General features: G+C 52.1%; 1 protein-coding gene across 4 annotated transcripts in view; it reads right to left on the bottom strand.

Annotated features, from left to right (window-relative positions):
* Positions 1 to 1,284: 1,284 nt before the first annotated feature.
* Positions 1,285 to 12,413, bottom strand: part of CCDC57 (coiled-coil domain containing 57) — a 109,102-nt gene continuing 97,973 nt past the window's right edge. For 3 of the 4 annotated variants that reach the window (XM_027974305.2, XM_042256231.1, XM_027974306.3), the window contains one exon: positions 1,285 to 1,782. In XM_027974305.2, the coding sequence (XP_027830106.2) occupies positions 1,583 to 1,782 (200 nt within the window). In that variant the 3' untranslated portion in view covers positions 1,285 to 1,582. The remainder of the gene's footprint in view (positions 1,783 to 12,413) is intronic. The other variant, XM_027974307.3, reaches the window with a different exon arrangement.

The following is a 12,413-nucleotide window of genomic DNA, read 5'->3' as shown; positions in this document are numbered from 1 at the left end:
GCTCCCCAAACACTGTGTGCCCAGGATAAGCAGTGCATCAGTGGTTAGGACGTCAATGTGCCTCTGTAGATTTTTATCTTCCCTCTTTTCACAGAAATCAAAGCCTGAACGCTAGATAAACAAGATGACATTCATGAAATGTATGCTTTTCAAAGGGGCTTATGGGGGGCTCTGCCCCTCTGTAAGCCAGGCTAAGCACCCCACTGTCCTGTGGAGGGGCCGCTCACCTCCACACCTAGCCAGCGTGCAGACTGGCAGTACACATGCCTCGAGGGGCTGCCCTCTGCTCCTCTTGGCAGAGGGGATGCTGTGAGTGAGGCAACGCTCTTTTCCACTGAAATGTGCCCCTTGGGAGGGCTGCCAATTGGCCCCAAGCACAGTAGCTGCAGGTCTTGTTCCAGGCCCCAGGAGATGACCCTGAGGACCCTGTGGGCTGCTTTGGGAACCCCCTCCCAATCCCCTCACTCCTTGTCCAGGACAGACATGCCCTGCAGAGCAGGCACACAGCACTCAGGGCTGGGGGTGAGCTTTGCAAAGACCTACTGTGTGCCCCATAGTTGCCCACAGCTTCTCTGTTGCTGTCTGATTTCGGCTCAAGTGGGGGGCCTGAGGCTGGCGAGGAGGCCAGGAAGCCTCTCCAGGGGCTTGGGCCCAGAACAACTGACCACGTGGACACAAGCACGACATATGCCAAGTGCCGCCTCGGTGCCAGGCCCAGCCCTTAGCGAAGCTTCCTGGACACACAGCCACCTCATGCCCAGGCCCCACATATGGGGCCCCCGGCGTGACACAGGGGTGGTGCAGCTGGGTTGAGAGCAAAAGGCCAGGACAGTCAACCTGCAGCCTCTGGGCTGGAGGTGAGAACGCAGCTCTTGCCCCTGTCAGGCCTTCCTCAGGCACTGCCAAGAGCAGGGCTCCCGTGGAGCTCTGAATGCCCGACCTGCGTCCCCCGCCCTGACTCGGGCGCCCCTTCTGTGGATGGCTGGGCTTTTCTGCCCACCTACAGGGTTCCCTCAGTCCCCACGTGGACCAAAGAAGGCTCAGCCCTGGTCACAGAGTGAATCCTGAAACCCGCAGGTTGGTAGCAGGGTCCGTGGAAAGTTGAACAGAATTTTATGCAACGAGATCTCTTGCTCACTTGTCTGTGACATCAGTCCATTTCAGGACTGTAACTGGCTTTCTATTTTAAACTCAGATATAAACGGAGTAGGGTGTGTGATGGTACCAAAAGCACTCATGGTCGTATCTTTGAAGCACAAGAAACCGGGCCATGAGAGCCACATGTGCAAAGCCCTGGGAATCTTTTACTGTCCTTCCCGAGTTTGAAGAAGAATTTGGGATTCGGTGGTCACTCTGTGAGGTGCCTTAGCAGTGCACCACCCCCACTGTACACACACACACACACACGTGCGCGCAGCCCTGACCTGGAGACAAAAGCACCGAGGAGGAGGCGGCCGGGAAGAAGACTGACAGGTTGGATGGAAGGGAGCAGGAGGGGAAAAGGGAAGGCGCTGGGTGGGGAGAGGAGAAAGGAGGGGATCAGAATGGGGAGAGGGCGGCGTGGGGTGGGGCAGCGAGGAGGTCAGTCCTTGGAGTTGTAGTTCCGAATCTTGGGGGGCCGCTGGCAGCCTTTATGTTTTGGAGGATGAGCCCTGGGGTGTCTAGCAGGCTTTCCCCTTGTCTGGGCTTCCATCTTCATCCCTTCAACACCAAAGGCTGCCCACGTTGTGATGGGGCTCCCCTCGGGGTGCCGGAGGCTACAGGCTGTCGGTACTGGGCGCTCTAGCAGGTGAAGAGAAAAGAGAAAGGAGGGTGAGTCATCATGGGGCAGGAGGATGTGGTGTGCAAGGACAGCTGGGTTCACTGAGTGCTGACTGAGCTTCCCACCAGCAGGAACCAGAGATCCCGTGCCAGCTTCCTGTGGGAGCCCATGCAGGCCAGTGTCCTCCGGGGCAACAGCTGTATCTGGAGGTCCTGGCCCTGGTGTCCCGCACAGAGGGTCTGCGTGGACATGTGCTCTCCAGGTGTTCTGCAGGACCTGGACCTGCCCCTCCACTGGGCACACAGGATATTTGGCTGTGAAAACATCTCCTGTCGTGATCATTTCGTAACGGGTCCCATGGAGGTTCCGAGGTTAATGGTTGACTCACGGCACTTCCCAGGCTGTCATCCACCCTGTGCCCTCTGGCCATGCTTGCGAGCATCTCCAGCGGCACAGCAGCCCTGATGCGCGTGGCCAGGCCCAGGCCAAGGACCCTGGAGCTATAGCACATGCTCTAAGTGTGGGCCACTGCTCCAGGGCAGCCCTCCCAAAATACTGGCAACAATTCTTTGCACGAGGGCATTCTAGGTGATGTTTGAAAAGTCCCTTGAGCTTTTCACTGTTTTCCTAGTTTTTAAAACTAAAAATGTACTTCTTTTTTTAAAAAAATATACCAGGCAGATGTTATTAAAAAGCAACTGTGAGGCTACAAGACTGTATTGTACAACATGTGGAATATGGACAGTATTTTGTAATAACTGTAAATGGAGCATAACCTTTAAAAGCCGTATAAAAATAAATAAAAAATGAAAAAAATAAAAAGCAGTGGTGAGATGATGCAAGCTCAGCGGCAGCTCTCCCTCCTGGGCTGGCCCAGCATGCAGGGTTAAGACTCTGTGCTTCCAATGCAAGGGGCATGAGTTCGATCCCTGGTTGGGGTCGCAATCCCGCATGCCATGTGGCTCAGCCAAAAAAATAAAATGTAAAAAATAAAAGAACGCTGACACAGGGAGTCAAGACAGGATAGGTGGGGCCTGGCTGCCTGGTACTGGCATCTCACACATGTGAGACACACTTCAGGGACACACACCATCTGCCCAGTGTCACCGAGCCCACCACCCTGGGCCTGGTGGTGTGACACTGAGCAGTCTGGAGGGGTCCGCCCAGCACATGGCCACGAGCTGCACAGGTGGACGTCAGGGACCAAACTGGCCCAGACATCTGGGGAAAGGCCAGCAGAGCAGCCGCACAGCCTCTGGAGGGAAAGAACAGGGTTGGCATGGAGCTGGGTGGCAGGAAAGACCGGGACTTGGAAAGCACACACAGGGCTGTGAGCCAGGCTTCTTGCAGTGACTCCAGCACCACGAGCTGGGCACTGGCCAGGGGCACCCAGGCCCTGGTCCCCTCTCTCGTCTTGTGCCCTTTCTGCTCCTCTGGCCTCTGGAGATGTCTGGAGCTGTTTCTCCTTTCCTGGGGGCTTCGAGGGTCACACCCAGTGGCCTCGCCTTGTGCCCTCAGACCCAAAGCTGAGCCAGGTCCCGCTCTCCCCCTGCCCCCAGCCTGCCAGCGCCAGGTCCTGGAGTGGGGTGAGGATGGGGGTCCCTGGACATCCCCAGGTTTTTTACTTCCTGTGGCCATGGCTGCTCCTCCCTCATTGAGAAAGCACCCATGTCTTTGGTTCTTCAACCCTAGGTGAATTCTTCCTCTCTACACAGAGACCTTCTCACCCTAGATGCCTTTACAAGTGCTTATAAAGGGATCTCTGGTCAGCCCTATCCTGCTAACTTGGTTTCCTTCTGGAAGGCCATTGCCATTGGGGAGGGTCAGGAGCCTGACCACTGCGATGCTGGGGGTCCCTCCCTACAACTTAAGGGACCAGCCCCTTCAAGGGTTCATGGGCATAACCTGAGTCCATCCCACTGTCTGCCTGGGGGATGAGGCGTAGGGAAAAGGGCCAGCCTAGGGCCCAAGACCTTTGCTTGGGAGGCCGTGCTCCCTGTGGCCAGTGGTTAGAAGCTGATTGCTAGTTCAGCCGGATGCCAAGCAGGTAGTTCCAATGTTTCTGTTGGAAGCACAGGCCAGGCTGATCAACTTGTCTGCCTAGGAGCAGGGCCTCTGAGCTGAAAGGACGGCACAGCCAGGCTTGCAGGGCACTGGTTTCTGTCTCTCTCTCTACAAAGTTGCCCTGAAGGAGTGACTGGCTCCTCCAGGACAGGCGTCCAGAGCATGGCAGTCCTGGCTCAGGCATGAAGCTGAACAAGTCAGGCATGAAGCTGAACAAGTCAGGCCTGCTCACCTTAGGACACTTCCTGTGCCCGAGTGGTGGTCTCTGCTTGAGTGATCTGTGCCCTCACTCAGACCTCACTTAGCAGGTGGGGTGGGGAAGCGAGGCCCCCGTGGTGCTCTCTGCCGTCTCCTCCTCGCCTGACCTGTTCTCTCTTTCTGCTCTGGGCTCTGATGAGGCTTCAGGGACATTTAGGGGCATAGCACTTACCTCCTACGGGCTGCTGGTACAGCCCCAGCCTTTGAGAAGGTTCAGTGAAATGCCCAAGACCTCCCAGTATGAACCTGGGGGCAGGATGGGGGCCCGGCAGGGGCTGGCTGAGTCGAGGGGGTTGTGGGCCTGCCCTTTTGGTGGGTGGTCTTCCCTATGACCTTCCCTTACTAACCTGGAGCCTGGCACATCTCATGGACCAGAGCCCTGCAGGGAGGAGGGTTAGTCTCCTGTCTTGGGGCCTCCTGGGGCTCTCTGCGCACAGGGGCCTATAGGAGTCTCAGCTCTCTGGCTGCTCGGAGCTGCTGCCCAGCTCCCTTCTCAGTTGTCTTCCCATCTGCCTGCCCATCAGGGTGGCTCTGAGCACAGGCACGTCAGGCCTCTAAAGGCAACTGGAAAGGCACTCCCTGAGCTCCTGAGAAAGGGGATATGGAGCCATGTCCACCCTGGTTCTCCAGAACCTTCCGTGGAGCTGGGGCGCTACTTGAGACTCAGGTCCCAGTTGTAGCCTAGGCCACAAGGGGCAGGACCCCCTCAGGCTCACTTCAGTCTCGCTGGTCTTGCTGGGCCTTCCCTTTCCACTCTAGGGTGATCCCCTCTGGGTGCTGATGGCCCCTCGCGTCTGCTGAGACCTCTCTCCTGCTTCCCTGGGAGCACCTTGAGTCCCCAAGTTCTACATTTCTCAAGTTGGGGGAATTATACCCACTAGGACTCCTCACCCTCACTCTGGGCATCCTTGTGAATCAGTGGTTAAAAGTTAGATTCTGTTACACTCCCCGCCACAAATCCTGTGGGATAGAGCCCCAAGCCTTCAGTGTATGAGAGGTGTCGATGGTGAGTGACATGGACCCCTGAGCCTGTCCTGAGCAGCCCTGCCTGCCTGGGAACTGCTGCAGGCCCCTGGTGCAGAGGCTCTGGGCTGATACTTCCAGGCTTGACTCCCTTCAGCAGCGTGGAGGAGGGGCAGGTAGGAAATGCCAGATCCTCAGGGCCCTGCAGCCACTCCCAGCCGTGGGCTGGGGGCACTGACCAGACAGCCCTGGTTAACAGACCAGCATCACCACTCCTACCCTCCACCTTCCTGAAGTTAACGCCTGACGCCAACCCCTAATTGCTCCTTCTTACCATCATTTTTTGGGGGTACCTCCTCCCTGGTTCTGGGCTCACCCAGGACTGTCTGCTAGTGCCCCTCAGTGTGGCCCTGCGTGGCTCCCCTCCTGGGCTTCAGGAAGTGCCTCAGGCAGGGGACTTAGAGGGGAAAGGCTCTGTGGCAGAGGAGAGCCGGCACTGCCTCCGTCGTGACCCTACCCCCTCTCAGGCCCTGTCTGGGGCCCAGCTCCTCAGAGGAGAGGGGCTGGGAAAGGCCACATCGGGTGGGTGGGCAGAGGGGGCAGGCTCTTGAGTGCAGGGGCTAAGTGGGGGAGGGGGAAACAGCGCCAGGACAGAGGTCAGGACGGTGGGGGCTGGGGACGGGGAGGCGGGGGAAAGCAGTGGCTGGGCCTCCAAGCCTGGCTGGTTCCCCTACTGGGAGGGTGGAGGGCAACTGAGTGCCCAGGCTGCACCCAGACAACGTGTGTCCTCTGTAAGGTGGTGTGGGGACACAGCAGGGAGGGCATGATGCCATTCGAGGTGTGGGTTGATGTTGATTTGCCTTCTTTTCATAGAGGGGCTATCCTGGTGGCTCAGATGGGAAAGAATCCTCCCGCAATGCAGGAGACCTGGGTTCAATTCCTGGGTCAGGAAGATCCCGTGGAGAAGGGAACGGCAACCCACTCCAGCATTCTTGCCTGGAGAATCCCACGGACAGAGGAGCCTGGCAGGGTCGCAAAGAATTGGACGTGACTGAGCGACTAACACACTTCTTTCCATAGAGATCCAACAACGGAAACCAGATGAACAAGGTGACTCATGAAAAGGCGCACTTTCACAGGGGCTCGTGGAGGCTCTGCCCCTCAGGAGGTCAGACCAGGAACCCAAGAATCCTAGGGTCCTCCCATGGAGGGGCAACCCACCTCTGCACCTTGCCAGGGTGAGGACTGGCAGTACACATGCCTCGAGGGGCTGCCCTCTGCTCCTCTTGGCAGGGGGGACGCTGTGAGTGAGGCAACACTCTTCCTTTCCATAGAAATGTGCCCCCTTGGGAGGGCTGCCAATTGGCCCCAAGCACAGTAGCTGCAGGTCTTGTTCCAGGCCCCAAGTGACGACCCTGAGGACCCTGTGGGCTGCTATGGGAACCCCCTCCCAATCCTCTCACTGCTTATCCAGGACAGATATGCCCTGCAGAGCAGGCACACAGCACTCAGGGCTGGGGGTGAGCTTTGCAAAGACCTACTGTGTGCCCCATAGTTGCCCACATCTTCTCTGTTGCTGTCTGATTTCGGCTCAAGTGGGGGGCCTGAGGCTGGCGAGGAGGCCAGGAAGCCTCTCCAGGGGCTTGGGCCCAGAACAACTGACCACGTGGACACAAGCACGACATGTGCCAAGTGCCGCCTCGGTGCCAGGCCCAGCCCTTAGCGAAGCTTCCTGGACACACAGCCACCTCATGCCCGGGCCCTACATATGGGGCCCCCGGCGTGACACAGGGGTGGTGCAGCTGGGCTGAGAGCAAAAGCCCAGGACAGTCAACCTGCAGCCTCTGGGCTGGAGGTGAGAACGCAGCTCTTGCCCCTGTCAGGCCTTCCTCAGGCACTGCCAAGAGCAGGGCTCCCGTGGAGCTCTGAACGCCTGACCTGCGTCCCCCGCCCTGAGTCAGGCACCCCTTCTGTGGATGGCTGGCTTTTCTGCAGGGTTCCCTCAGTCCCCACATGGACCAAAGAAGGCTCAGCCCTGGTTGCAGAGTGAATCCTGAAACCCGCAGGTTGGTAGCAGGGTCCGTGGAAAGTTGAACAGAATTTTATGCAACGAGATCTCTTGCTCACTCGTGTGTGACATCTGTCGTTCAGGATTGTAACTGGCTCTCTATTTTAAACTCAGATATAAACGGAGTAGTGTGTGTGATGGTACCAAAAGCACTCGTGGTCGAACTTTTGAATCAAAAGAAACCAGGCCAATGAGAGCCACATATGCAAAGCACAGAAAATCTTTCACCATCTTTCCCAAGTTAAAAAGCAAACGCTGGGCTTCCCTGGTGGTCCAGTGGTTAAGAACCTCAGTTCGATCCCTGGTCGGGGAAGATCCCACACACCTCGGGGCGGCTAACCTGATATACCACCACAACTGCAGCCTGTGCATCTTCAAGCCTGTGCTCCACAACAAGAGAAGCCACTGCAAGGAGAAGCTCACACACCACAACTAAAGCACAGCACCTGGTCCCCGTGACTAGAGAAAGCCCATGTGCAGCCACAAAGACCCAGAGGACCCAGCGCAGCCAGAAGTAAGAATAAATAAAACAAACCCCTCATTTCCCAGCATGTTTCATTGCTACTGTGCTTACTTGAAGAATGAATGGCATTCTTATAGGATGTTAACGGAGGGCATAATTTGGATATGTTAAACTTACACATAAACTTCTACATCTTTGTACTGAACTCTGTTAAACACAAAGTTTAAAATCCCTACAGGGATGCAGGCAGGAGGGTTTCTCAAACAAGTGGGATAAAAATTCTGGTTCCGTCTAAGGAGCCACATTGAGAATACTCTTGGGAGAAGTGCTTCCATATGGAGAAAAACAAACATAGAAGAAGGTGCCGGACACTTGAGAAATAGGAAAATCAAACCTATACAAACCCACAACAACCCCAAATGAGAATTCCAGACATTGTGGCTATGGTGGGGGTGGGATGGCCAGATGTGGGGAGAAAGGGAGCGCATAGAGAACATGCCTATGGAGGGGAAACCCGGAAGTGGTAACAAGTGTGAGAAATCAATAGGGCTGCGTAAACACGTGTGAGTGAGTGAGATTATCCTTGGGCAAAAGGAGAATGTGTAACTTATAATGCAGCAGAAGGAAACTTGATTTCTCCAATGAAAGGTAGGAATGTAGAAAAAATAAACAGAAATGAAGTAAACAGATGAGAAATAAATACCATGGAGAATTAAGCCCAATAAATGAGTTAGATTCACCAATGAAGAAAAATTCTCAAATTGGATTTATTCAAAACAAACAAGATTCAGCAAGATGTGTAAAGATGTTTTAGACCCATTTAAAACAAAAGACAGGGAATCCCCTGGTGGTCTAATGGTTAGGGCTCTGTTTCCACTGCAGGGGGCCTGGTCAGAGAATAAGACTTCACATGACTTGTGGTGGCGTGACCAAGAACAAAAACAAAAAAGACATAAAAATTGAAAACAAACAAACAAAAAAATAAAATTAGGCACAAACTGTTGTAAGGTGTAAAGAATTCTGAGTTCTGGTGAAGGGACAACTTCAAAACATACCAAATAACATCTGAAAGAGCTGCAAGGCAAAGTCGATAATCCAAAAACAGGTAGGTGGAGGTTTTAATCACTCCTATTGATCATAAACCCATACAGAGATGGCAAAGACTTAGTCAACGGAATTAATTAGTTTGAGTTATTAGACACAGAGATGTCTAAATTAGTAGGCAGACAGTACACTTTCTTTTTTTGCCAAACACAGAACATACACAGAATCAGACCACATATACTCTTTGCGGCCCCATGGACTGTAGCCCACCAGGTTCTTCTGTCCATGGGATTCTCCAGGCAAGAATACTGGAGTGGGTTGCCATTTCCTTCTCCAGGGGATCTTCCTGACCCAGGGATCTCTTATGTCTCCTGCACTGGCAGGCAGGTTCTTTACCACTACTGACACCTGGAAAGCCCCTCAGGCCACAGGGCAAATCTCCATTCATTCCAAATAGAATATTAATACAATAAAATTAGAAACCAACATCAAAATCTCCCCAGATCCCTTCTGCTTGGACACTAACTTATTTCTGAATAATCCTTGAATTATGTAGGAAACCATATGGTGAATTCAAAAAATATTTAGAATCGAATCTCAGAATTTGTAGGACAGAGCTCAAGCGGCTGCCAATACACTTATCTGGAAATACTACCGTTCCATCTACCAGGAGATGAGCTAGCCTTCAGGGGGAGAGACTGGAGAGGAAGGAACAGGACGAACTTGGGAACAAGAAAAAGGAAGTCGCGGCATTAAAGGCAAGATTCAGTGAAATGGAAACTCCAAGAAAACAAGCGGCACAGAGCGTCAACAGAACTCAAACTGTTGTCTGCAGAGATGAATAAGATTAACCTCTGCCAAGATGGATCCCCCCCCCCAAAAAAAAGGGAGAGAAAATGAACATGGCAGGGAAATAACTGGGTAAAAATGAATGTTATAAACACCTATTCACCAGTAAGTTAATAAAATCTAGATGAAATGGAAAGTTCCAAAACCAGTACCAAAAAAAAAGCACTTGAAATATCCAATAATTAATAAGAAAATTGAAATGATGATCAAAAACTTCCCTCCCCAAAGACTTGTGGCTCAGATGGCTTTACAGGAGGTTCTACTGAATTTTCAAAAGAAGAGACCCAAATTTCAAGGAATAGTCAATTTCTATCTTATTCCAACTACTCAGAAAAGTAGAAAAAGAGCTCATTTTATGAGGTAATCTACATTTCTAAACCAGATAAAGACAACCCAAGGGGAAAAAAAAATCACAGAAATATTTAACTTATAAATGTAGCTATAAAAACTATATATATCAACATTAGCAAGCCAAATTAGTATTAAAAATATATCAAGTATAGTTTATCCCAGTAATGCAAGGCAGGTTCCATATCGGAAAATCTACCACCATATTTCATCACAATAAGCAAAAAATATATATATGATTATCTTAATCAATGCAGGAAAACATCTGATGAGTGAAAACACTTATTCATGATGAAAACTCTTGGTAAATCAAGAATGTAAGGGAAAATTTTTAACTTGATAGAGGTTATATTTAAAAATTCACAGCAATCACTTTAGTGCAAAATGAGCCTCAATCTCTTCAAGTCAGAGAATGAGACAAGATGCCCCTGATGACACTCCTGTTAACACAGTTTCAGGGCCCCAACCAGCTCTGTAAGGAAATCAAATGAAACAGGACTACAAGCACCGAAGGGAAGAAACGGTCACTGTCTGAAGATAGCAGGATCACGCACTTAGGGGAAAAAGCACTGCAAGACGAAATGTTAGTGCTTCCCTCATAGCTCAGTTGGTAAAAAATCTGCCTGTAACGCAGGAGACCCGGGTTCGATCCCTGGATTGGTCAAGACGACCTCCTAGAGGAGGAAATGGCAACCCACTCCAGTATTCTTGCCTGGAGAATCCCATGGACAGAGGAGCCTGGCGGGCTGCAGTCCATGGGGTCGCAAGAGTCGGATACGACTTAGTGGCTACACCACCACCGCCAAGGAAGTTCAGCAGGGAGGATGGACAGATGAGCCTGCTGTGTACTACAGAGCACTTCTCTGAAGAACTGTGACCTTCTAGCAAATAGGATAAAGTATTGGAAACCGCAAGAAAACTCTATAAGTCAGCCTGCCCTATTTTGAAAATGAAGTCTCACTGGAACACAGCCCGATGCGCCCCGTCATGGCTGTCTGCGGCCAGAGGGTGGCTGCTCTTCCCACTGCTGCTTCTGCTACGAGCGCCTGGGGCCCCCCCCTCTCTTCACAAACTGTGAAATGTGCAGTGTTCTCCAGAGAGCAAATAACCCCTTATGGATAAGAAGAAAACAAAAACAGAAGTGGGTGGGTTTGCTCTATACACTGATTCTATACCTTTTTTTTTTTAAGTTGAGTTACTATTTCTTCAAACAAAATCTCGAGTGCAGGCTTGCGGGAAAGGATAGCCCTGGCTGGGATGACTGTAGGATGCCAAAGGCTCTTCTACCCCTCCCACCTTCAGGGCTCTTGAGGCCCTTCCAAAAGGCTCTGGGGCCCTGCTGGGAGGGCACTGTTGACAGTAATGACCTCCCTGAGGAGTCCTGAGTGCCCACTGGAGGATAATTAAGAGCGCCTGAGTAAATTGATACGAATTACAAGAATTCTGCAAGGATCTGCAGTGGCATGAGGCAAGTTGACACTGGGTGTCTGTCCTACTTTGGCTCTTCTTGATTTTGCCTGGAACAGACACAGATAACCCAGACTAGAAACCAAGATCAAGAGGGACCATGCAGCGGGAGACAGAACATTGAGAGCAGAAGGCCAGAGTTCTCCAGAATACGCTGCTCCCAGCTGCTGTCTGGGTGATGCTGAACATAGGAGATCTTTAGCTGTTTTTTTAAAAAAATAACATCTATTGAGCTATAATTTATATACAATAAAGCACACCCATTTTAAGGGTACATTTCAATGGGCTGTATAAAATCTATACATCTATGTCTATGGAACATTTCCTTCAATTCCAAACATCCCTACTCCCAGCCTGAAGCAACCACCGATCTGCTTTTTGTCATTACTATGTAGGTCATTTCTGGAGAAGGCAATGGCACCCCACCCCAGTACTCTTGCCTGGAAAATCCCATGGGCGGAGGAGCCTGGTAGGCTGCAGTCCATGGGGTCGCTGAGAATTGGACATGACTCAGTGACTTCACTTTCACTTTTTACTTTCATGCATTGGAGAAGGAAATGGCAACCCACTCCAGTGTTCTTGCCTAGAGAATCCCAGGGACGGCGGAGCCTGGTGGGCTGCCGTCTATGGGGTCGCACAGAGTCGGACACGACTGAAGTGACTTAGCAGCAGCAGCAGCAGGTCGTTTCTAGAAGTTCACATAAAAAAAGAGTACCCTAGGGGGGTTCCCTGGTGGCTCAGAGATGAAGAATCCACCTGCCAACGTACGAGACACAGGTCTGATCCCTCATCTGGGATCAGCTAGGCCTGTGCCCCACAACTACTGAGCCAGAGTCCACGAGCCTCAGAGCTGCAGCTGCTGAGCCTTTGCGCTCTGCAGCCTGTGCTCCCCCAGAGAAGCCACTGCAGTAAGTTCGTGCACTGCAGCTAGAGCGGCCCCCACTGACCACACCTAGGCGAAAGTCCGTGCAGCCAAAAATACACACACACACACACACACACACACACACACACACACACACACAGAGTACACTAGGGACCGCTTGATGTCTGGTTTTTCCAGAGATCAAAGCAATGTTTCTGAGGTTCATTGCTGTTGTCACGTGTACTGGTAGTGCTTCTGCTTG

Source organism: Ovis aries, chromosome 11 (assembly GCF_016772045.2).
Source record: "Ovis aries strain OAR_USU_Benz2616 breed Rambouillet chromosome 11, ARS-UI_Ramb_v3.0, whole genome shotgun sequence".
Taxonomy (NCBI): domain Eukaryota; kingdom Metazoa; phylum Chordata; class Mammalia; order Artiodactyla; family Bovidae; genus Ovis; species Ovis aries.
This window is presented reverse-complemented; position numbering and strand designations above follow the sequence as displayed.